General features: G+C 38.5%; 1 protein-coding gene and 1 long non-coding RNA gene across 2 annotated transcripts; both read left to right on the top strand.

Moving 5' to 3' along the window:
• The first annotated feature begins 123 nt into the window (after nt 1–123).
• On the top strand, nt 124–21,758 carry LOC141641469 (uncharacterized). The gene is made up of 9 exons (XM_074450127.1): nt 124–217; nt 315–509; nt 618–872; nt 971–1,237; nt 1,325–1,623; nt 20,781–20,963; nt 21,057–21,164; nt 21,246–21,321; nt 21,729–21,758. The coding sequence occupies exons 4-9, from the start codon at nt 1,136–1,138 to the stop codon at nt 21,756–21,758; spliced, it is 798 nt and encodes a 265-aa protein (XP_074306228.1). The 5' UTR covers nt 124–217; nt 315–509; nt 618–872; nt 971–1,135.
• Nucleotides 21,759–22,583: 825 nt separating this feature from the next.
• On the top strand, nt 22,584–23,148 carry LOC141630745 (uncharacterized). The gene is made up of 2 exons (XR_012537546.1): nt 22,584–22,710; nt 22,845–23,148. It is a non-coding gene; the product is annotated as an uncharacterized LOC141630745 (long non-coding RNA).
• Nucleotides 23,149–24,993: the final 1,845 nt, after the last annotated feature.

Genomic DNA, 24,993 nt, shown 5'->3' with positions numbered 1-24,993 from the left:
ATACACTTAGACATACCTTTATAATTTATATTTATTTAAATCTGGAGGTTTTACTATACTCTTGACATTCTTAATTTTTTTTTTTTTGTAGAAAAAAGACTTTGCCAAAAATGGAGTGATATTGGAGGAAGTTGACCGGCACTTAACTTGGCTAAGGGGTCACACGCCTAATAACGGAGACCTGACCGAATATTACAAGGAAGTGGCTACGAAAATTGTAAGTTCTTCAATTTTTAAAACAAAAATTATTAATTTCTAGGAATTGACACAACTATATATGTATTTAAATAATATAATATTATGAATGGGTGTAGAAAGAACTAGAAAAAGAGGTGGAGGCAGGTACATTTAAGCCTAAGGGACGAGAAGATATACTAGCTAAGGCAATCGGCAAACCCGAACATGGTGGCCGTGTGCGAGGGGGTTCCCGATGGCATATGCATAATCGAGTATTTTGGGAAGGCTCCTAAAAAGTCGCCGACGAAGAAGTAGAGCGTCTCAAAGAGACGGTAATTTATTATGTAAACATAGAATAAGACCGTCTCAAAATATTTATTATTTGAAAATTATTTTACTTTAAGCATCACCAATTTGTTGAATTTTTGTCTTACATGCAGATAAATACTTTGCAAACACAAGTATCAAATATGCAAAGTATGATGGTGCATTTTTGGCAAAGTGGTGAGAAGCCAAGTCAAGAATTATTAGAATGCTTCCTGAAAGGAATTTCTATGAGTACTCAAGGATCGAAAGCTTGTCCATCTACGGATGGTTCTCATTGTATCTCAATACAAGAGAGTGAGGAGCAATCCCATCCGGAGCCACACCGTAAAGAGATACCACATGAAGAGCCACCTAGCCAAGAGAAGGAGGTATCATCTTTTGATTTATCACTAAGATTTTAAGGAAACTTATTAATATATTTGCGTGACTAATGAGTTTGAAGTTCTGATTTTACTAATATTTCAAGGGGTGGAGAGACTGTGATTTATCATTACCCGGAAATCCGAATAAGATAGTGGCATCAGGCTTGATGTATATGGAAAAAAGGCGGAATTCATAACTGTTCACGGTAGATCACTACTTAATGGTTATAAGAAAGTAGAAGTTAAGAAAGTACAATCTGGATCGGAAAATGATACGTTGCTGTGCTGTTGGGGATGATTTGATAGTATTGATTGATGCGAAGGACTCATATGTTCAGTGGCCTCAGAATCATATTCACAGTCCTAGTAAGGTAATTTTGTAGTTTTTTTAAAATTAGAAGTATTATCTTATAATAAGTTAATATAAATATTAACTATTTTGTGAAAAAATAATAAAGATGGAAATCGTAATGAAGAAGAAGAAGAAGAATCATCAAAGGTCTGCACCACCTCTTGTCCCGACTATTCTGGGTGTAGAAGTTAGTAGTGAGTTTAAGCAAAAGTTGAGAACCCCGCTGATGAATTCTTTACTTCTCGAGGCTCGCGTATTGAAGGCGAGCGGATCACTGACTAACGTTTCGATTGATGACCATGTATTACACCTTGATGACTACACTTCTCCGATTTCTTACGAGGAGCTTATTCATTGGTGTGACGAAGGCGAGATAGGTCCCTCTCACATTGCTATTTTTATGAGGTAAGCTTTCTTAATGACCATGTTCTGTCTATTTTTATCCGTAGGAAGCCAACCGTTATTTTGTTTGTTGAACGTTTGAGAGTAAGAAAGGAATGGAATGAGTTGTCTAAGTACATGTACAACACCTCAGATCATCTAACTGCATTCTCAGAAAGGGTACTATGAATATAAGTACATGTACAACACCACCATCCAAGAAAACAGGTATTCTCCCTTCGACAGCTTCCACAACCTGTAAATTACATAAAAGGCATTTGATAGCGCCACACTGTCACGTCTTTTAAATGAAGCTACAGGAATAACCCGCAGTCCAAATCAGACTCTTGTGGAGTATATAAATGGGAGATAGTGGAACTGAAATTATTTCATGATAACTGAATTACCTCTTCCAGAGCCATTATTGTAACACCCCGTATTTTATTAAGTTGGATAAAATTCTTTTAATTGCTATTTTGAATTTAATTACATCATTTAACGATTTATATAAATATGCTTAGCTAATTAATTAATTTCATCATAATTCGATACGTTAATTTTAATAATCATTAATAAGTTTATTTAAAGTTAGTTCGGGTTTATTGAAGTTAGTTCGAGTTTATTTATTTAATAATTTCCGTTTCTTTACGAGTCCTTATGAAAGTTGTTTTAAGTGAACCCGAGATGGATTTTGGGAACAAAACCGTCCAATTAGCTATTTTGAGCTTATTTCACTAAATTAGCAATTTTTATTAATATCCGTTAGTTTTGTAAAAATCGCTAATAATTCCGATTCAAGCTGATATTGTATTATTTACGTTAACTAGCTGAGTTTATTTTATTTTCACTCATTAAATTTATTTATTATTGATTCCGTTTTATTACTGAAACTTTTACTAAAACCGATTTTATTAACTCGAGACGGTTTTAAAAACGAGCGAAATTTCTTAACGACGAAGAAACGTACGTATAATAAATAGCAAAGCTAGCGGTCTTTGTCTCATTTCACGAACGCACTCTTTTCTTCTTCTTCGTTCTTTTTTCTTCTTTTGGGCGAGTTTTCTTTCCTTTTTAAAATTTGATCTGTTAATCGACGTCGGTGCTTCGTTCCTTATCCGTTTTCAACTATTTTTGTTCCATAGCGCTCCTTTCGTCGTTCTCGTCATTCCGATGTAAGTAACATTCTTTTTCGTCATGTATTTTTACAAACCCAATTTATATTTTCAGCTTTATTTATTATAAGACGGTTGTAGATGCTAAGATAGACGGTCTTGTAGAAGATTTGTTAATCATAAATGATTAGTTCAATCGGAAAACGGTAACAATTATAGGTTACTCGATTTTACTTGTTAAATATATGTATTTTGAAAGCTGGTTAGTCTGTTTTATTGTTGAGACGGTGTATAATTATATATAGGGAATCCTTATGGATGTTAATTAGTTTGTTGTATAGTTGAGACGGTGTATACTGATATGTGGAGATGATTGAGACGGTGTATACTGACCTCTAGGGATCATTTGGGATGCTAGTTAGTAAGTGGTATATTTAAGACGGTGTATACTGACATGCAGGGATTGTTTTGGGATGGTGGAAGGCGGTAGAAATGGCCTGTCTGGTCAGCCATAATAGGTGTTGGTAGGGATGGTTGATGGTTGCTTAGCAGCCGTGGGGGAGGGAGAGTTGAACGGGGTGGTGTTGGGTTGGACACGGGGTACTCATACCCCTGTTTTTCCCCTTTCTTCCTTTCCTTTGTTTATGGTTGGGTGGTCCATTAGGTGGAGTAGTAGCTGGTTGTTTTGGTCGTAGCCTGCAGTGGCCTAGTTGTGGCCTGGTCAGTAGCTTAGCGTGGCTTTGGCCGTGGCCTAGGCAGTGGCCTAGCTAAGTCACGAGTTTGAGGCCATGTGTAGTTGGTGGTTAGGCCGAGTTTGAGGTTGTCATAATAATTTTAGAGCCGTGTCTATAATTTAATTTGACGCTAGTTTGGTTTATTTAAAATATAATTAAATTAATTTCCGTCTCATATTTTTATATAAAGATAATTCGTTAATATCGTCCTTTCATATAATTATTTTAGGTGCCTCATATGTGGTTGAAGATGAAGAGTAATTTTGGGTTTTAGAAGCTTTCTCAAGTTTATTGCTTGTCTCTTTGCTAGCTTAAGGTAACTATTCCGAGTTACTCGACGAATTAATTTCACATTAGTAGTTAATGTTGTGCTTGTTGTTTGTTAAGTGTTTAGGTAATTGATAATGTGTTACTTTCGTTTTTCACATGATAGAAATTGGAAATAGCATGAGAATAATATTGCGATAAAATTTGTGATTTTGGGCCAAAGTAGGCCAAGACTACGAGTGGGCAGTTGACCGAACGAGTTTGGTCAAACTAGGTTTAAACCAGTCAGCCTCGATTTGACCAATGACCCGTCGCGGGACTCGGGTCGAGGGTTTGTCTTTGAGGTGAGATTGGTTGTTATTGGAAGTTTTATGTTATGCCTTGATATTTGTCATTATCATTTCACATGTTGGTTGTTGGATGCTTTGGATGCCTTATACTTCAGTCTTCTTGTCTTGTTGCCATTTTAGCTTGTTCTCATGAATTATGAGATTAACGGTTAGCTGGAATTTGGATTATTATTGATATTGGAGATTTTGTTGGATTGTCAGCTGAATATGCTCTTGCGTAACCTTTCATATACTAGGGTGTGTATGATCTTTTGTGTGTACAAGTTTAGACTCTTTGTCCCTTTTATGGTTAATTGGGTATCCTACTTGTCTTGTGTGGTGTGGGCTAAAGTATTCAAGCTGGGACCTAGATTGGTTTTATTTAGGTCCTAGGTGAGTATTTCGGCCTTCATCATAGATAGGTCTTTATAGTCTTTGACGAGTGTATGTTCACTGCTCAATAGCCTTTGTGTTCCTGACTTGGTGGGTTTATATCCAAGTTGGGGTATGACCTCGTTACTTATTTTGAGAGTAAGTGGTCAGCTTAAGTACTAGCCAACCCTTTGGTGGACTCCTTAGGGTACTCACATGGTTTTATAAAATTGTGGGTCTTGGGTGCGTTGGTGTGTATCCGCATGTCTAGGTCTGCGCAGATTTGGGACTAGGGTTGTGTTGTGTCTTGGCCATGTTTTTATAGAACCTCTGAGCCAGGATACCGGTTCGATTACCTTCCCTACCTCGTGGTATAGACTCGAGTTACAAAGTGACTATTGACCGTGCTAAGAACTTATGCCTGTCTTTGATATATTGTCCTTTCTTGTTTGATGATTCTATGAATCATAGAAGGTGAGATGCAAGCCGGCTATGGTTGATAGAGTTTGGATTCCAGGATGTTATGTGATTCACATAATAGTGTAGTATGAGTCGGTCTAGTATTCACATCCTAGGACTATGTGTTGTTATATTGTTGTTCACATGATAAGCACGATTGTCTAGCATCTATATGCTAAGGCTATGTGTGATTCGTATACATATTCTTATGTTTACATGTTATATTAATTATGACATTTCGTGGCTGGGAGAACTCGGAGTTACTCCCCACTGACTGTGACTTTTGTGACACCCCTCGTTGAGGCAACTAAATATAACTAGTAAATCGTGGCGGAAACACGAGATTTTTAAAACTTTTAAGACTTATAATGAACTCCAACGCGAGGTATCACCAACACGATAAATAAGTTTAGATAGTTAGCTTTAAGTTTACAATACAAGTCTATTTATTGGGGAAAAGATATCCCACGAATTAACATAGATTCGAAAAGTAGGTGAGTCTATTATGTGATAACTAAATAAGGTCCAAGGTAAGAACTCGCTAGCTCACACGGTCTTGCCCACTTAAGCTTCATCACCAACCTGTAATTCATAATAAATATGAAAGCCACAGTCAGTGGGGAGTAACTCAGGGTTCTCCCAGCCACAATGTGTCAAAATACAAGTAATTAGGAATGTAATTAAACAAACAAGCATGAGGATAAATACTTACGGTGACGAGAGGATCATGATTAGTATACAAAATGCAATAAGAGTAGTTACGCATAAATGAGAGAAGAATAATTAGGTCAAACGGTCAAATATTGACTCAACTCAAATGTAAGACAAATTACAAAGTATAGACTCAAACAAGACAACCCTCTAGACTCCAACCTCTTGGTAGGACGACGATCATAATACGGTCCTAGTCTAAACCTGGCCAGACTCTCGGGATGGACGACACCCGATTCGACAAACGATACCAAATCGTATCCAAGACTCGAAATATGGTACACCTAACCGTGCCCGAAAGTCGAGTAACCTCAAGCGGAACCTTGTCACCTAACCGTGACCCCCGGTCCGAAAAGGCGGAAGGAAAAATAGCCCAACTCGGAAACAATGGCACCTAACCGTGACCCAATGTCCGAGGGCAAATAAATAAGGAATGTCGAGTAGTCTCATAATGTAACACGTCACACTCGGGTCACAAATACGAGTGGAAAAGATTGAACAAACATAACGTAAACAATTCATGTGAAGCATGCATAAGTATAAAGGTATGAGAAATATCAGGTACTCTCTGCCGGTGTGGGCACCGGCTGCCGGCCCACCGGCAGAGGATTTATGCTATGGTGAACAATGTCAAATTAGGTGAGGGTGTATTCTCTGCCGGGTGGCCGGCTGCCGGTCCACCGGCAGGGGATACAAGCTAAAGGAAACAAGGTCAAAAATATTCAATGTGTATTCTCTGCCGGGTGGCCGGCTGCCGGTCCACCGGCAGAGGATCCAAGCTATAGTCAATTAACTTCAACATTTCACTTTGTGTATTCTCTGCCGGTTGACCGGCCATTGCCCACCGCCTAGGGATACACCCTATTATAAAAGACACCAAAATCTCATGTACTCGCTGCCGGTTGGGTAGGCTGGCTGCCGGCCCACCGGCAGAGGATTACAAAGGCTTAATTCTCCATTTTTACAACTCAGAAATGTCATGACGCGCTGCCGGTTGGGTAGGCCGGCTGCCGGCCCACCGGCAGAGGATCTCTGTACACGAGAACTCATCAAACACTCATCTAAAGTCTTCCAAATTCAACCATCTTTCATTTAATCATTTCATACTTCTCCAATATGATGAATACTCAAAAAATTACCACTTTCAAGATGTAATTAACATATGGGGTTGTTCATTAATCATTAAAATGAAGTTTAATCATGTAATTATGAGAGGATTCCTTTAAGACAATCTCATATTTCACCATATTAGAACAAGGCATGAAATTACTCATTAAACATGTGAGAATTATCATACAAGTATTCTACACAACACCAAATCACCAAAGGGCATGAAAGACATCAAATTTGACATTCATGTGAGTCTAATACTACACAATTCACACAAATTTAACATAAAAGTCGAGTAACCCATCACCGTTACCTTTTTGCACTTCAATCTTCTAAAGACTCGTCAATGATGTAGCTATCCTCCTCCGGGTTGTCCAAGTTCTCCCCTAAACACAAAAACAAAGGTATTAAGTCAAGAATCCACATCCTTGTAAGATGAGAATTTCGAAATAGAGGAAAAGATGACAACTTTCTTACTTAGAAAGAAGGGAAATGAGAAAAGGAAGAGAATGGCGCGAAAAGGAACGAGATTGGTGAAGAATTGAGTGAGATATGGTGATTCTAGGGTTAGTAAGGGAAGGTTCAACAATGGTGGGGTGGTTGTTGGGAAATTTCAGAAATTACAAGTGAGGGAGATGAAGTTGTGAGGGTTTAGTTGAGGTTTTGTGTAGAGAAAAGAGGGGAAAAAGGCCCATGAGTCAAGTTAAGCCCAATAACTCAAAATGAGTCGGTATCCACTAGAATTTTCGTCCCAAGTCTACTATAACTCGAGTCGGAGAATAATATTATTAAAATCTACACTATTATTACCGTTACACGGCTACGGCTATATTTTATGAAAATAAGCTTTAAATAATAATTATTTAATAAAAATTACTTAAAAGTTTATTCAAAAATATTAGGAAAGCGCGGGTGTTACAATCATCCCACCTTTTAAAAAGTTTCGCCCTCGAAACTTGAAACGAAAAGGTATTACCTTAAGAAAACAAACTAGGGTACTTGACACGCATGGAAGCCTCCGGCTCCCCAAGTCTCTTCTTCTACATCACCACACTTCCACAAAACCTTCACCAAGGGCACCACTTTGCTCCTTAGCTTCTTCTCCTTCTTATCCAAGATACGAATCGGTCTCTCCTCGAAAGAAAGACTAGGCTCAAGCTCGGGAATCTCATTTTGCAACACATGACTAGGGTCGGTAATGTATTTCCTAAGTTGAGACACGTGGAAAACATCATGAACTTTACCCAAACTCGGAGGCAAATCCAATCTATAAGCCACGGCACCAATCCTTTTTATCACTTCATAAGGTCCAATGTACTTCGGACTCAACTTCCCTTTAACTCTGAATCTCTTTACTCCTTTCATCGGGGACACTTTCAAGAACACTTTATCTCCAACTTCAAACTCCAAGGGTCGACGGCGAACATCGGCGTAAGATTTCCGTCGATCTTGGGCGGCTTTCATTCTTTCACGGATGAGCTTCACTTGATCAATCGTCTCGGCTAACTTGTCGGGTCCTAGATCACGAACATCACTTGCTTGGTCCCAACAAATTGGACTACGGCATTTCCTTCCATAAAGGGCTTCATAAGGGGCCATCTTGATAGAAGCATGATAACTATTGTTGTAAGAAAATTCCACCAAAGGTAAGCTCTTCTCCCAACTAGAATGAAAATCAAGGGCACAAGCACGCAACAAGTCTTCTAAGGTTTGAATCGTCCTCTCGGATTATCCATCGGTAGCGGCATGAAAAGCGGTACTCATCAACAACTTACTACCCATAGCATCTTGCAAAGCTTTCCAAAATCTTGAACAAAAACGCGGGTCACGATCCGACACGATCTCCTTAGGAACGCCATGGTAACGAACGATCTGTTCAACATAAGCACTAGCAAGACGGTCTAAACTCCAAGTTTCTTTGATAGGGATGAACCTAGCACACTTGGTCAACCTATCCACAACAACCCATACGGCATCCTTTCCACCAACGGTCTTAGGCAAAGCCATCACAAAATCCATGGAAATGGACTCCCACTTCCATAAAGGAACATCCAACGGTTGTAGCAAACCACCGGGTCTCTTATGCTCAATCTTCACTTGTTGACAAGTAAGACATCTTCCAACATATGACACAATGTCATTCTTCATGTTAGGCCACCAAAACTGGAGCTTCAAATCTTCGAAGGGTCTACCATGACACCATCCTTAGATATAACATGGCCTAGGAAAGATACCTTAGACAACCAAAATTCACACTTGGAGAATTTGGCAAACCACTTTTGTCGACGGAGGATTTCCAAAATGATACGAAGGTGATCGGCATGCTCTTCTTCGGACTTGGAGTAGATGAGGATATCGTCAATGAAGACCACAACACACTTGTCTAAGAACTCACTAAAGGTCCGGTTCATTTGGTCCATGAAGATAGAAGGGGCATTGGTTAAACCAAAGGGCATCACCTTAAACTCGAAATGTCCATATCTTGTGCTAAAGGCGGTCTTAGGGATGTCGGACTCACGAACGGGAATTTGATGATAACCGGATCTCAAATCAATCTTGGAAAAAGTAGAAGCACCTTTGAGTTGATCGAACAAATCTTCAATTCTTGGTAGAGGATACTTGTTCTTGATGGTAACACGGTTAAGCTCACGGTAGTCAATGCAAAGTCTCATGGATCCATCCTTCTTCTTCACAAAGAGAACGGGAGCACCCCAAGGCGAGGCACTAGGTGTAATGAATCCTTTCTCAATCATCTCATCAAGTTGCTTTCTCAACTCCTTCAACTCGGTTGGCGCCATACGGTACGGGGCTTTAGCAATCGGTCCGGTTCCGGGTACAAGGTCGATAGAAAATTCTACATCACGCTCGGGAGGAATTCCGGGCAACTCTTCGGGAAAGACATCGGCGAACTCACAAACCACGGGCACTTCTTCGATCTTTGGTAAGGAAGGGGAGGTAGAAGTGACCACGCATAGAAAGATTTGGTAACCTTTCCTCTTCATGCTCATCAACTTCAAAGCGGAAATCAATTTCACACCTTCTTGGGAACGAACTCCTTTTAAGGATACGCGAGTGCCTAGCGGACTCTTGAGGCAAATCTTTTGGTCTCTACACTCGAATCTTGCATCATACTTTGACAACCAATCCATACCCAAAATTACATCGAATTCCTCAAGGGGAAAACGAAGTAGGTTAGCGGGAAACACGGTTTCCGAAATAGAAATAGGAATGTCGGAGAAAGTGAGGGAGCAAGAGAATATTTCTCCGGAAGGTAAGGATATAGAAGTTTCCTCACTAGGAATAGGCTCAATGGCTAGTTTTTCCGAAAACTTGGAAGATATAAAAGATAAAGATGCGCCGGTATCAAATAAAATGAGGCAAGGTTGATCAAAAATTGAGAACATACCCGTAATGATATCGGGATGAGCGGCGGCTTCGGCTCGACTCATGACAAAGATAGTTCCTCTTGGCCTAGCATTTGGAGTAGGAGCATTCTTCTTCTCGGGGCAATCGGCAACACGATGTCCGGGCTTCTTACAATGGAAGCAAGTCAAGGGCTTGCCATAGCATCCAACTCCGGGGTGTAGAGCTTGTCTACAATGGTAGCACTTACGGTCCTTCTCAAGTTCATTAGTTGGTGTGGGGACTTGTCCTCTAGGTTCTTGAACTCTTGGTCCTTGTCCTCCATGGTCTTGCATCCTTGGCACAAACCTTCTCTTGTTGGCATAGTTGGAAGTAGAAGGCACAAATGGTCTCTTGCCATGAAAGTTAGAACGGTAAGAATGAGAAGAGGAGTGGATTTTGGAATCTTCTTCAATGGCCTTCAAAGAGCTTTCGGCCCAAATAGCATCATCATAACTTCCACAAAGGTAGTTGAGCTTCTTCTCACCATGCTTTCCACCTTAGGATTCAACTTGTTCTTGTAGAAGTAGACACGATCCTCTTCATCTTTCACGAACTTGGAGGCATAATGAGCAAGTTCATTAAACTTGTCGGTGTAGGCTTGAATTGATAGCTTCCCTTGCTTGAAGTCCATGAACTCCTTCAATCTTTGTTGTTTGAGCTCCTTAGGGTAGAAGCGAGTCTCCACAAGTGACTTGAAGCGGCTCCAATCAAAGTTGGGGTCTTGAGTAGCGGTAGGACCGGTCAAAGTCCACCACCTATCGGCTTCCTTCACAAGAAAGTGAGATGCTAATCTCACCTTGTCCTCCTCTCGGGCATCAAAGAGAGAGAAGTTCTTCTCCATATCACGAAACCACTCCGAGAGAGCAACGGGATCCACTTCACCACCATAGGTCTTAGCCTTGTTCCTTGCTAGTTGACTTGCAATCCAAGCATAACTTCCTTGACGGTTAGCTTCGGGTGCAGGGGGAGCGGGTTGAGCATTTTGTTGATTAGCAAGTACTTGGGTGAGGGCTTGCATGATCGCATTTTCCACAACCTATCACAAAGCATACACAAAAAGGCTACCAACTTAGGTCCTTAATTCTACCCATCTCTCATTCATTATTCAAGGTCAAGTGAGAATTTTAAGTTGGGGTACACGTGTGTGCGTCGGGAGCAATATAAGCTGATATACCAATCGTGACACCCCTCGTTGAGGCAACTAAATATAACTAGTAAATCGTGGCGGAAACACGATATTTTTAAAACTTTTAAGACTTCTAATGAAGTCCAACGCGAGGTATCACCAACACGATAAATAAGTTTAGATATTTAGCTTTAAGTTTACAATACAAGTCTATTTATTGGGGAAAAGATATCCCACGAATTAACATAGATTCGAAAAGTAGGTGAGTCTATTATGTGATAACTAAATAAGGTCCAAGGTAAGAACTCGCTAGCTCACACGGTCTTGCCCACTTAAGCTTCATCACCAACCTGTCATTCATAATAAATATGAAAGCCACAGTCAGTGGGGAGTAACTCAGGATTCTTCCAGCCACAATATGTCAAAATACAAGTAATTAGGAATGTAATTAAACAAACAAGCATGAGGATAAATACTTACGGTGACGAGAGGATCATGATTAGTATACAAAATGCAATAAGAGTAGTTACGCATAAATGAGAGAAGAATAATTAGGTCAAATGGTCAAATATTGACTCAACTCAAATGTAAGACAAATTACAAAGTATAGACTCAAACAAGACAACCCTCTAGACTCCAACCTCTTGGTAGGACGACGATCATAATACGGTCCTAGTCTAAACCTGGCCAGACTCTCGGGATGGACGACACCCGATTCGACAAACGATACCAAATCGTATCCAAGACTCGAAATATGGTACACCTAACCGTGCCCGAAAGTCGAGTAACCTCAAGCGGAACCTTGTCACCTAACCGTGACCCCCGGTCCGAAAAGGCGGAAGGAAAAATAGCCCAACTCGGAAACAATGGCACCTAACCGTGACCCAATGTCCGAGGGCAAATAAATAAGGAATGTCGAGTAGTCTCACAATGTAACACGTCACACTCGGGTCACAAATACGAGTGGAAAAGATTGAACAAACATAACGTAAACAATTCATGTGAAGCATGCATAAGTATAAAGGTATGAGAAATATCAGGTACTCTCTGCCGGTGTGGGCACCGGTCATCGCCCCCACCAAACAGAGGATTTATGCTATGGTGAACAATGCCAAATTAGGTGAGGGTGTATTCTCTGCCGGGTGGCCGGCCCGGTCCACCGGGGGGGATACAAGCTAAAGGAAACAAGGTCAAAAATATTCAATGTGTATTCTCTGCTAGGGTGGCGGCTTTGCCCATCCACCGGCGAGAGGATCCAAGCTATAGTCAATTAACTTCAACATTTCACTTTGTGTATTCTCTGCCGGTTGACCGATGCCGCTCCCACCGGCAGGGGATACACCCTATTATAAAAGACACCAAAATCTCATGTACTCGCTGCCGGTTGGGTAGGGCGGCTGCGCCCCCCACCGGCAGGGATTACAAAGGCTTAATTCTCCATTTTTACAACTCAGAAATGTCATGACGCGCTGCCGGTTGGGTAGGCCGGCTGCCGGCCCACCGGAGAGGATCTCTCAGTACACGAGAACTCATCAAACACTCATCTAAAGTCTTCCAAATTCAACCATCTTTCATTTAATCATTTCATACTTCTCCAATATGATGAATACTCAAAAAATTACCACTTTCAAGATGTAATTAACATATGGGGTTGTTCATTAATCATTAAAATGAAGTTTAATCATGTAATTATGAGAGGATTCCTTTAAGACAATCTCATATTTCACCATATTAGAACAAGGCATGAAATTACTCATTAAACATGTGAGAATTATCATACAAGTATTCTACACAACACCAAATCACCAAAGGGCATGAAAGACATCAAATTTGACATTCATGTGAGTCTAATACTACACAATTCACACAAATTTAACATAAAAGTCGAGTAACCCATCACCGTTACCTTTTTGCACTTCAATCTTCTAAAGACTCGTCAATGATGTAGCTATCCTCCTCCGGGTTGTCCAAGTTCTCCCCTAAACACAAAAACAAAGGTATTAAGTCAAGAATCCACATCCTTGTAAGATGAGAATTTCGAAATAGAGGAAAAGATGACAACTTTCTTACTTAGAAAGAAGGGAAATGAGAAAAGGAAGAGAATGGCGCGAAAAGGAACGAGATTGGTGAAGAATTGAGTGAGATATGGTGATTCTAGGGTTAGTAAGGGAAGGTTCAACAATGGTGGGGTGGTTGTTGGGAAATTTCAGAAATTACAAGTGAGGGAGATGAAGTTGTGAGGGTTTAGTTGAGGTTTTGTGTAGAGAAAAGAGGGGAAAAAGGCCCATGAGTCAAGTTAAGCCCAATAACTCAAAATGAGTCGGTATCCACTAGAATTTTCGTCCCAAGTCTACTATAACTCGAGTCGGAGAATAATATTATTAAAATCTACACTATTATTACCGTTACACGGCTACGGCTATATTTTATGAAAATAAGCTTTAAATAATAATTATTTAATAAAAATTACTTAAAAGTTTATTTAAAAATATAAGGAAAGCGCGGGGTGTTACAACTTTCGTATTTGTATAAAATGCGATTGACAGGTAGGTGATGCATATATGGGGTACATGGACGAGCTAGCGAGCAAAGTAACCTTGGAACCTAGATTGGTTTTATTTTATTGTGACCCTTAAACACTTTTTATGTCACATACATTTTAGGGACATATGTCTCCCTTTCTCATATTTGGGTTGTATAACTTTGTTTCGTGACTTTAGCGATGGTTATGTTGTGAAACTTCTAGTTAGACCTTGTATGTTTGACACCTTCCAATTTGGATATCTTTATAACAGGTTCAGGTTTTAAAATTACAGGTTTTTACCCAAATGAACCTATTACAAACATATCCATGCAGTTTTATTCTAGAATTACGTGTTTATTTTTCCGCAATAAATGAGGGTGTCACAGTTGGTATCAGAGCATATTTGCTCCCGACGCACGTTTGTGCACCCCAATATAAATCACTTGACCTTAAAATAATAAACTTAAGAGATGGGTAGGATGGGTAGACTTAGGACCTTATGTTGTAGTCTCTTTGTGTTTGCTCTTTGTTAGGTACTAACCTGTTTGTTGATTGTCATTTAATAATTGTTGTGTTCTTGGATCAATGACCGTGAGCTTATCTATAGCTAATGGAGTTATTACCCTTAAAAAAAAAATTTGAACTAAAGGTTTTGAAAATATTTTAATGTTTTTCACTGGTTTTAACGTCAATTAGTGTTAAAGCTTGTTATTGGAGACGTCTGATAATTAGTTTTATCATTTGTTGGTGTAAAACTGTATTTTTATGTCTTTAAATTGGAATATTGATGTTCTTGAGTGATCGCCAAGAGTATCACCGTTCCATTGAAAGGACACTTATATTTTAAGAAGATCAAGATTTAGTGCCTATTGCTGAGGATTGAAGATTTGTTCAACCTTTGAAGAATGCTTCTACTTCCTTGAAGATGTTTCTCGTTCTTTTTGTATCTCGCCTTATTCTTAATCTCTTGGTGCTTATCCTCCTTCTAAACTCCCTTCTGTTTTATTTTAAAAGCTACGCTTGTACTCCTAACTTATCCTTTGTTCTTTGCTTATCCTCCCTTAACGCCATTAGATAGTACTCTTTCTTGTGAGGAATGTTGACCTTGGTTGGAAAATTCGACTTTTGAGGAGATTGTTTGTGTCTGACCCTTAACCCTGGTTTTGAGAGGATGTGATGCTAGAAAGACTTAGGTAATGTGATGAGACATACTTAGTGATTCTTATACCTAGTTCCTTGACAAAGTGAGTATAATCGATTGGTGGATTCTTTGTGTTAGGAATGAGTTGCCTATGTAACTAAAGTTATAGAACTTGCCTTTGTTGTTTATGTTTGGGATTTGAAAGCTTAGTAGGTTGAGCATCGTCACCTTAGGAGTAAACATGAGATAAGTTTAGAATATAAATTTGGAAGAAAACCCATTTTTAGATGTTAACAATCCCGTATAGATTGGGAATGTGATTTGGTGTTAGTTGTTCCTTGAGAACTTTGTTGAGAAATCTTTGTCAATTCATTCTTTGGTTTTTAAAACATTGAGGTTGTGTCGAGTGCTTGAGATAAAGAGATGCTTTTATACTTGAGTGGTAGATTTGATTTAGGGAAATCCTAATATGTGATAAGATAGGTGGAAGAAGTATCTAACTGAGTTATCACCCCTTAAGCGAGCGTTTATTTTACCTTGACTCTTGTTTGGGATTTGGTCGTTTTGTCATGAAGGTACAATACCCTAATAGGCGTGACCTTGTTAGAGAGAACCTTAAGTTTTAGGAAGCGTATGGATTAAGCCTTAAAAATCCTCTTTCGTACCATTAATCGTTTTCCTCCCTTTCGTTCATACATTGGTTGGATTTGATTCTTAAATATAAAAGTTTACTCGTTATTTCCTTGTCTTGAATACCTCCCTAATTCTAATATCTCTTACTGGTTGGTAACTAGTTATCTTTATGATTCGACTCTTTTAGTCTTATATCTTGACATGTTCATATATCCCTTTTTAAATTTCCTATCATTTCCTGACCTGGTTATTACCCTTTGTTTCCTTAGTGGAGTGATGACATTGTTGTTTGAGATTTGAGCATCTGGCGTTTCCTTGTTGTCTAATTTTCCTTTCTCCTTGATCATAAGCGTTACCGTTCATACCTCATTTCCTCGCTTCATCTTGCTCCTCCTTTAAGTTTGACACTTGTATCTTGTGAAACTCTATCCTTGACATCCTTGTAAATTTGACTTCAATTCTTATCCCTAGGAAGTTCATCATACCTCTTTTGTTGGTTAAGCTTGAACCCTCTTAGCATACTTGTATCTATGATGTCTAACTTACTTTTCATTTCGCACAATTTCTAAATATTTCAAGCTACCATTTTTGATTCGTTGTTAAAAATTTATGTTACTATTACAAAATTTTCCCTACTTGTAAAGATTTGGAAAAATGAAAATTCGATTTAATTCTCTAATTGTTCTTTGAGTATAGACTTCTTTATCATGGTTTTGAGTTGCTAAACCTGAGATTTTTGTAAATTTTATCCAATTTCTATTCACTTTGATCTAATCATGATGCCTTTGTCAAAGTTTAATATTATATTTCCAGAATTTAACTCCCCTTTTAGTTTAAAGGTGAAACCTTTATTTCTATTTTGGCTTTTTGCAAAAGAAAATTTGAGTAGATTACCTTTCTCTTATTTTGATTTTAACATTGATCGGATGTTAGAACTAGTTGTTGGAAACGTTTGATAACTTGTTCTACGCTTGTCGGCGAATAGTTTTTGTTTTAAATTTGTCTCTGACTTGGAAAGTTAGCGTTCTTGTGTGCACGACAAGAGCAATTCCGTTCCATGAATGTGACTTATATTTTTGAAAACTCTTCATTAATGTTTTTGAAGGTATTTTGATTTTTGATTTATACAAATGATTTGCCTTTTGACCTTATCTTTGATTTGGAATGTGATGTTCTTGAATACGTAACGAGAACACTTCCGTTCCTCTGATGAGAGTCTGGTTCTGTTGGAAAATTTTAGTTGAAGTTCTTGAAAGAATTTTGATTCTTACGATAAATAACCTTTAAAATGTTTTGGTTACCGATTCCAATTCCAGTTTTATTTTTATAGCTTTTCATTTATACTTTCAAGTTTCGAGGACGAAACTTTTTAAAAGATGGGGTGATTGTAACACCCCGTATTTTATTAAGTTGGATAAAATTCTTTTAATTGCTATTTTGAATTTAATTACATCATTTAACGATTTATATATATATGCTTAGCTAATTAATTAATTTCATCATAATTCGATACGTTAATTTTAATAATCATTAATAAATTTATTTAAAGTTAGTTCGGGTTTATTGAAGTTAGTTCGAGTTTATTTATTTAATAATTTCCGTTTCTTTACGAGTCCTTATGAAAGTTGTTTTAAGTGAACCCGAGATGGATTTTGGGAACAAAACCATCCAATTAGCTATTTTGAGCTTATTTCACTAAATTAGCAATTTTTATTAATATCCGTTAGTTTTGTAAAAATCGCTAATAATTCCGATTCAAGCTGATATTGTATTATTTACGTTAACTAGCTGAGTTTATTTTATTTTCACTCATTAAATTTATTTATTATTGATTCCGTTTTATTACTGAAACTTTTACTAAAACCGATTTTATTAACTCGATACGGTTTTAAAAACGAGCGAAATTTCTTAACGACGAAGAAACGTCGTATAATAAAAAGCAGGCTAGCAAATTCTTGTCTCATTTCACGAACGCACTCTTTTCTTCTTCTTCGTTCTTTTTTCTTCTTTTGGGCGAGTTTTCTTTCCTTTTTTAAATTTGATCTGTTAATCGACGTCGGTGCTTCGTTCCTTATCTGTTTTCAACTATTTTTGTTCCATAGCGCTCCTTTCGTCGTTCTCGTCATTCCGATGTAAGTAACATTCTTTTTCGTCATGTATTTTTACAAACCCAATTTATATTTTCAGCTTTATTTATTATAAGACGGTTGTAGATGCTAAGATAGACGGTCTTGTAGAAGATTTGTTAGTCATAAATGATTAGTTCAATCGAAAAAAGGTAACAATTATAGGTTGCTCGATTTTACTTGTTAAATATGTGTATTTTGAAAGCTGGTTAGTCTGTTTTATAGTTGAGGCGGTGTATAATTATATATAGGGAATCCTTATGGATGTTAATTAGTTTGTTGTATAGTTGAGACGGTGTATACTGATATGTGGAGATGATTGAGACGGTGTATACTGACCGTTAGGGATCATTTGGGATGCTAGTTAGTAAGTGGTATATTTAAGACGGTGTATACTGACATGCAGGGATTGTTTTGGGATGGTGGAAGGCGGTAGAAATGGCCTGTCTGGTCAGCCATATTAGGTGTTGGTAGGGATGGTTCTTTGGGCGCTTAGCGGCCCGGGGGGAGGGAGAGTTGAACGGGGTGGTGTTGGGTTGGACACGGGGTACTCATACCCCTGTTTTTCCCCTTTCTTCCTTTCCTTTGTTTATGGTTGGGTGGTCCATTAGGTGGAGTAGTAGGTGGTTGTTTTGGTCGTAGCTGCAGGTGGCCTAGTTGTGGCCCGGGCCGTAGCTTAGCATGGCCTGGCCATGGCCTAGGCAGTGGCCTAGCTAAGTCACGAGTTTGAGGCCATGTGTAGTTGGTGGTTAGGTCGAGTTTGAGGTTGTCATAATAATTTTAGAGCCGTGTCTATAATTTGTTTTGACGCTAGTTTGGTTTATTTAAAATATAATTAAATTAATTTCCGTCTCATATTTTTATATAAAGATAAATCGTTAATATCGTCCTTTCACATAATTATTTTAGGTGCCTCATATGTGGTTGAAGATGAAGAGTAATTTTGGGTTTTAGAAGCTTTCTCAAGTTTATTGCTTGTCTCTTTGCTAGCTTAAGGTAACTATTCCGAGTTACTCGACGAATTAATGTCACATTAGTAGTTAATGTTGTGCTTGTTGTTTGTTAAGTGTTTAGGTAATTGATAATGTGTTACTTTCGTTTTTCACATGATAGAAATTGGAAATAGCATGAGAATAATATTGCGATAAAATTTGTGATTTGGGCCAAAGTAGGCCAAGACTCTGAGCTGGGCCAGATTGACCGAACGAGTTTGGTCAAACTAGGTTTAAACCAGTCAGCCTCGATTTGACCAATGACCCGTCGCGGGACTCGGGTCGAGGGTTTGTCTTTGAGGTGAGATTGGTTGTTATTGGAAGTTTTATGTTATGCCTTGATATTTGTCATTATCATTTCACATGTTGGTTGTTGGATGCTTTGGATGCCTTATACTTCAGTCTTCTTGTCTTGTTGCCATTTTAGCTTGTTCTCATGAATTATGAGATTAACGGTTAGCTGGAATTTGGATTATTATTGATATTGGAGATTTTGTTGGATTGTCAGCTGAATATGCTCTTGCGTAACCTTTCATATACTAGGGTGTGTATGATCTTTTGTGTGTACAAGTTTAGACTCTTTGTCCCTTTTATGGTTAATTGGGTATCCTACTTGTCTTGTGTGGTGTGGGCTAAAGTATTCAAGCTGGGACCTAGATTGGTTTTATTTAGGTCCTAGGTGAGTATTTCGGCCTTCATCATAGATAGGTCTTTATAGTCTTTGACGAGTGTATGTTCACTGCTCAATAGCCTTTGTGTTCCTGACTTGGTGGGTTTATATCCAAGTTGGGGTATGACCTCGTTACTTATTTTGAGAGTAAGTGGTCGACCAAGTACTAGCCAACCCTTTGGTGGACTCCTTAGGGTACTCACATGGTTTTATAAAATTGTGGGTCTTGGGTGCGGTGGTGTGTATCCGCATGTCTAGGTCTGCTTGATTTGGGACTAGGGTTGTGTTGTGTCTTGGCCATGTTTTTATAGAACCTCGAGCCGGGATACCGGTTCGATTACCTTCCCTACCTCGTGGTATAGACTCGAGTTACAAAGTGACTATTGACCGTGCTAAGAACTTATGCCTGTCTTTGATATATTGTCCTTTCTTGTTTGATGATTCTATGAATCATAGAAGGTGAGATGCAAGCCGGCTATGGTTGATAGAGTTTGGATTCCAGGATGTTATGTGATTCACATGATAGTGTAGTATGAGTCGGTCTAGTATTCACATGCTAGGACTATGTGTTGTTATATTGTTGTTCACATGATAAGCACGATTGTCTAGCATCTATATGCTAAGGCTATGTGTGATTCGTATTCATATTCTTATGTTTACATGTTATATTAATTATGACATTTCGTGGTTTGGGAGAACTCGGAGTTACTCCCCACCACCGTGGGCTTTCGTATTTGTATAAAATGCGATTGACAGGTAGGTGATGCATATATGGGGTACATGGACGAGCTAGCGAGCAAAGTAACCTTGGAACCTAGATTGGTTTTATTTTATTGTGACCCTTAAACACTTTTTATGTCACATACATTTTAGGGACATATGTCTCCCTTTCTCATATTTGGGTTGTATAACTTTGTTTCGCGACTTTAGCGATGGTTATGTTGTGAAACTTCTAGTTAGACCTTGTATGTTTGACACCTTCCAATTTGGATATCTTTATAACAGGTTCATGTTTTAAAATTACAGGTTTTTACCCAAATGAACCTATTACAAACATATCCATGCAGTTTTATTCTAGAATTACGTGTTTATTTTTCCGCAATAAATGAGGGTGTCACAATTATAGTTGCTGGGACATAATCAAGTTGTCGGGCTCCATGGTTGGACACAATGATTCCTGCAACACCTGATTGGACCGCTAATCGTGCTGTAGATAAGCACAGATGGATATAAGAAATGTCATATATACAGGATTACAGGCTACTTCATTAGTTAGAGTTACGCTATGTGGCACTTACCATCCTTGGCAGTGACCACTCCTTTCAGTAAAATAGGCAATTTGGTGATGGTTTTGAGCCGCTGCAGATCCTATCAGAGGAGCCAAATAAACAGTTTATGCATCTACATTTTGTGTTTTAAACAACAGTAATAGAGCATTAATCCCAAATGGTCATTGGATTCTTGTTGTAGGTATTTGAGTGATCTTAGTGATACTATGAAGTCTACTAGTTTCTACGGATTCTTGTTCCCAGAGACGTTGTCTAAATTTGCATCCGTAACTGATGATTTACGATCATATTATATAGCTAGAGCTATGACATGTACGCAGTGTGGCAGGGGTCGAAAACTGATATTTGTAGCTTATCACGAAAGGTATACATAAAGCTTTCCATTTTCGAACTTCTATTTATTTATTCCTGGCTATTTACGTGAAATTTTCTCATTGTCCTCTTTTTTTAATCAAAGTGATCATTGGATGTTGGCTGCAATTAATCCATCTGAAAGTATTGTGTATTGGTGTGATCCTGCTGGGTATACGGAGCCTCGAAAGTTTATCATGGAAATAATTAATAGGTAAATCATGTATATTACATGTTTGTGCGTGATTTGACTTATGTTTGACATGACGACTTATTTTAGTTAAATCACATACAGAGCCTTCGAGAATAGAAACTCTATCGATCCACTAGCAAGGCTCGAGGCAAAACTAGTTACTTGGAGAATAATTAAGGTATATCTTTTATATTGTCAATATTTATTAGGAAAAAATAAATATCATTAGTATATCTTTTATAGAGGAAGTGTTCTGACCATGACCATGACCAGCACCATAATTCTGACATTAGAATGAAAGTGTCTGTTTTGGGCGGAGACCTTATAGTTTTGTTTTAGGCACTTACCCAAAAGGTCCAATACTAATGTAAATGGCATGGACACTTGTGAGCATGGCAAATCTCCTCTAATTATCCGCTGATGTAGAATGTGAGTTCTCACTCTAACAGGCCGGGGTAAGCGCTATAAGTGGTAATCATTGAGGCACAGGAATGACAGAATAATGTTGTTAATCTGTTTAATTCACCCTATATTTTAATAGTTAGACTGTCATGTGGATGTTGTAATGCTTCCTTAATATTGCAGCATAATAAAGTACAAGTGGAACTAGTTTGAAATGACTGAACTCTATACTAGAACTTGTAGTTGTGTTATGTAATTAGTAATTAATTAGCAACTTGTACTATTTCAAATTCCCAGTTCAAAATTTCTAAAGACAAACAGATTCGTCTAATGATGTGAATTATATCTGAGCTAGTAGACTGAAACCTTGATTTCATTTTCAACTGGATAGATAAAGTGTTAGGACTGCAACCAACACCAGAATTTTGATGTTAGAATGATACTTTGATAATTTCTATATTATACTAGTTTGAAAGAGTTGTAGAGTTGAAAAAATTGTTTGGCATCTAAGTTTTACCATCCCATATATATATTCTATTAATTGTGGCATTGTGAAGGGACGACTTGTTTGTGTTGTCATTGCTTGATTCACATGTTTCATGGAACATTGTCCTTTCTATTATTATACTAATATGCCATCAGATTTGTATGAATAACCTATTCTACACCATTGACTGATTGGGGGTCTCTTGGAGTAATTCTTTTATTTCCTTGAATATGGAGTACCTAGTACATATACAGCTACTGTCAACCCATTTTGAAAGTAGCTCTACATGTAGCATTTAGTTTTGCATTCTCGTCACTTTTTGCATCAGGCTTTATTTTGGCCTGTTTTCTTTCAGTTTTTGCATCAGGCTAAGAATTTTGGCATGTTTTTGTGCAAAGACTTTTGTTTTTTTTAGGGTGATCGTATTTTTGTATTCTCGTCGATTTTGTGCAAAGACTTTGTTTGTTTTTTGGCCCGATCGGTTTTGCATTCTCGTCGGTTTTGCATCGGCTTTATTTTGGCCTTTTTTTTGGTCGGAGTAGATATAACATATGTATATGGGTTTGGTTTTTGTTTTAGTGTCCTCGCCAGCCTGATGGGAGCGTATTATGCGGGTATTATATTTGTCGATATATGTTGGAGCTAATCAAAGGAAGATATATTAATATTACCCCAAATGTATGTATTTTTTTTCTTCATTTCAATTATTTTCATCGCTTTGCTTATTATAATCTCCATCTTATTAATTGCTTTACTTTACACGTCATATATATAGCGTATTAACTAAATTTTTGGATGTCCTATATATATAGTTCATGCTTAACGCCCCAAAGACATATACGGTTGAGCAAATCGACGAGGTGCGGAATATTTGGGCTGAATTCACCCTCAATTTTAAGCCGAAAAGTAATGGTGGATGAAGCTGATTACAATTTCTTGATGTTCAATTCTTTTTGCACTTACATGCTACTAAGTAATAACGATTCAAGGATTTTTATTTATATTTTGCAAGTATGAAAGTACGTTTGTAGCCTATGCGCTATTACAAACATTAAACGATGTATATTTTTTCAAGGATTTGTCCTTGTTAATTCTAATAAAATTTGTTGCGTAAAATATGCTGGAGTTTCTGAATTTTAATGCAGGTTTAATTCTTATATGAGCTATATATACGATTCTATCGTGTAGGAATTACGATGAAAAAGGAAATATAAAAAAAACACTTTTCAAAGAGAACGGTTAATTGTTAAACCTGTTCTATTTGAAATGGCACAAAATGGCGCCAAATGGTATATCAAAGAGCACGCCTTAACAAATAGGACGGTTGTACCATCCCCCGTTCTCTTTGAAAAGGTTCAACAATGGCGCCAAACACTCCTGTCAAAGAGAACGCCTTAACAAAGAGACCGGTCCCCTTTTACACCCGTGCTGTTTGAAATAACAATGAGAGCGGTTCCCATTAGCAAACGTGCTATTTGAAATAACAACGAGCACGGGTTGACCATTTACCAACCGTTCTCATATATCAAAGAGAACGCTTGGCCACAGGCCTGTTGAAAGACGCATTTAGAACGGTCCTTGACCGTTCTCCTTAATGGTTATTATAGTAGTGCATGGGGGGTGTATGTCAAGTCGTATGTGTTGTTTGTTAGCTTGTGTATGGATGTGATGAAGTATGTAGTAATTGTTGGATGTTTGGAGTAGGAGGTTGAGTTTATGAATGAAAGATTGGTGAAGTATATACAACTGTTGTTGGAATAGAAAAGCATGTTGGATGATTACTATGTGGCGTTTGATAATATGACATAACTGTTTCGTTGATTATATGAAAAGCTTGGTAGAAATTGCATGCCTAGCTATATCACATGTTGCGTTTATAATGTTAATTAGTATGTTGGGAGATGTGAGATAACATGCGGGTAGTTATGCGAGTCAGCATGACTCGATCGAGTAGGGGGGTACTCGATCAAGTAGGTGAGATACTCGGTCGAGTGGGTTTTACTCGATCGAGTGGGTATTTGACGATTTTGAATCCAGAATCATGTTTTTGGGGCACTCGATCGAGTAGGGGGTCACTCGATCGAGTAGCCGGGCTACTCGGTCGAGTATGTTAGAGGTCAGAAGGTCTGTTTAGGTTCTGGAGTCGAGGCACTCGATCGAGTATGTTGGGCACTCGATCGAGTAGCCTCTTACTCGATCGAGTAGGTTCGGGTACTCGATCGAGTGTGTTCTGGGCAGTCCGCTTTCGTGTTTTGAGGTTTTAGTGTGTATGTTTATATCTACCCTTTCTTATATAGTTTCAAGATGCCGCCCAAGAGAAACGCTTACTATGCGAGGGCTGAGACCATGAACATAGATGATGTTGTTAAGATGTTGGAGCACCAAGATGCTCTTACCGAGGCCTTAAAGAAAGTGAATAAGGATAAGGAGGTTGATCACTCTAAGATCAGTCTCTATATAGCGAGGTTTAACCCAAAAGAGTACACGGGAACCGGGGAACCAAACCTTCTTGACAACTGGCGTCATGAGATGGAGAACATTCTGGACCTGGTTCATTGTCCTGATGAGATGAGAGTAGAACAAGCTGCGTTCTACCTGAGGGGCGCAGCTGGCAAGTGGTGGGATACGGTGAAGGTGAGTGCTAGGGAGATGTATGCGAACCAGGGCTTACCTGTTATACCTTGGGACGAGTTTCAGATAGCCATGAGGAAGGAGTTTGTACCGGAACATGTGAGGAGTAAGCTGAGAGAGGAGTTTAATGGGTTTAAGATGACATTTGATATGTCAGTTGCTGAGTATTACAAGCAGTTTAATGAGAAGTCTAGGTATGCTGAGGATATGGGTCTGAGTGAGGAAAACCTTGCGCTAAGGTTTGAGAGAGGGTTGACACCCAAGATTATGGATAAGTTACCCGTGGGAGTCCTTACCGATGTTAAGGAAGCTTATGAGAGGGCTGGGAGA

The sequence above is a fragment of the Silene latifolia genome, chromosome 2, assembly GCF_048544455.1.
Source record: "Silene latifolia isolate original U9 population chromosome 2, ASM4854445v1, whole genome shotgun sequence".
Classification (NCBI taxonomy): Eukaryota; Viridiplantae; Streptophyta; class Magnoliopsida; order Caryophyllales; family Caryophyllaceae; genus Silene; species Silene latifolia.
Note: the sequence above shows the minus strand (reverse complement) of the source record. Positions and strands in the feature narration are given on the sequence as shown.

Coding starts and splice junctions, on each gene's coding strand:
- LOC141641469 (XM_074450127.1), top strand. CDS start 1,136: ATGATACGTTGCTGTGCTGTTGGGGATGATTTGATAGTATTGATTGAT. Junction 1,238..1,324: donor ATATTCACAGTCCTAGTAAG/GTAATTTTGTAG, acceptor AAAATAATAAAG/ATGGAAATCGTAATGAAGAA. Junction 20,964..21,056: donor TTTGTAGCTTATCACGAAAG/GTATACATAAAG, acceptor TTTTAATCAAAG/TGATCATTGGATGTTGGCTG.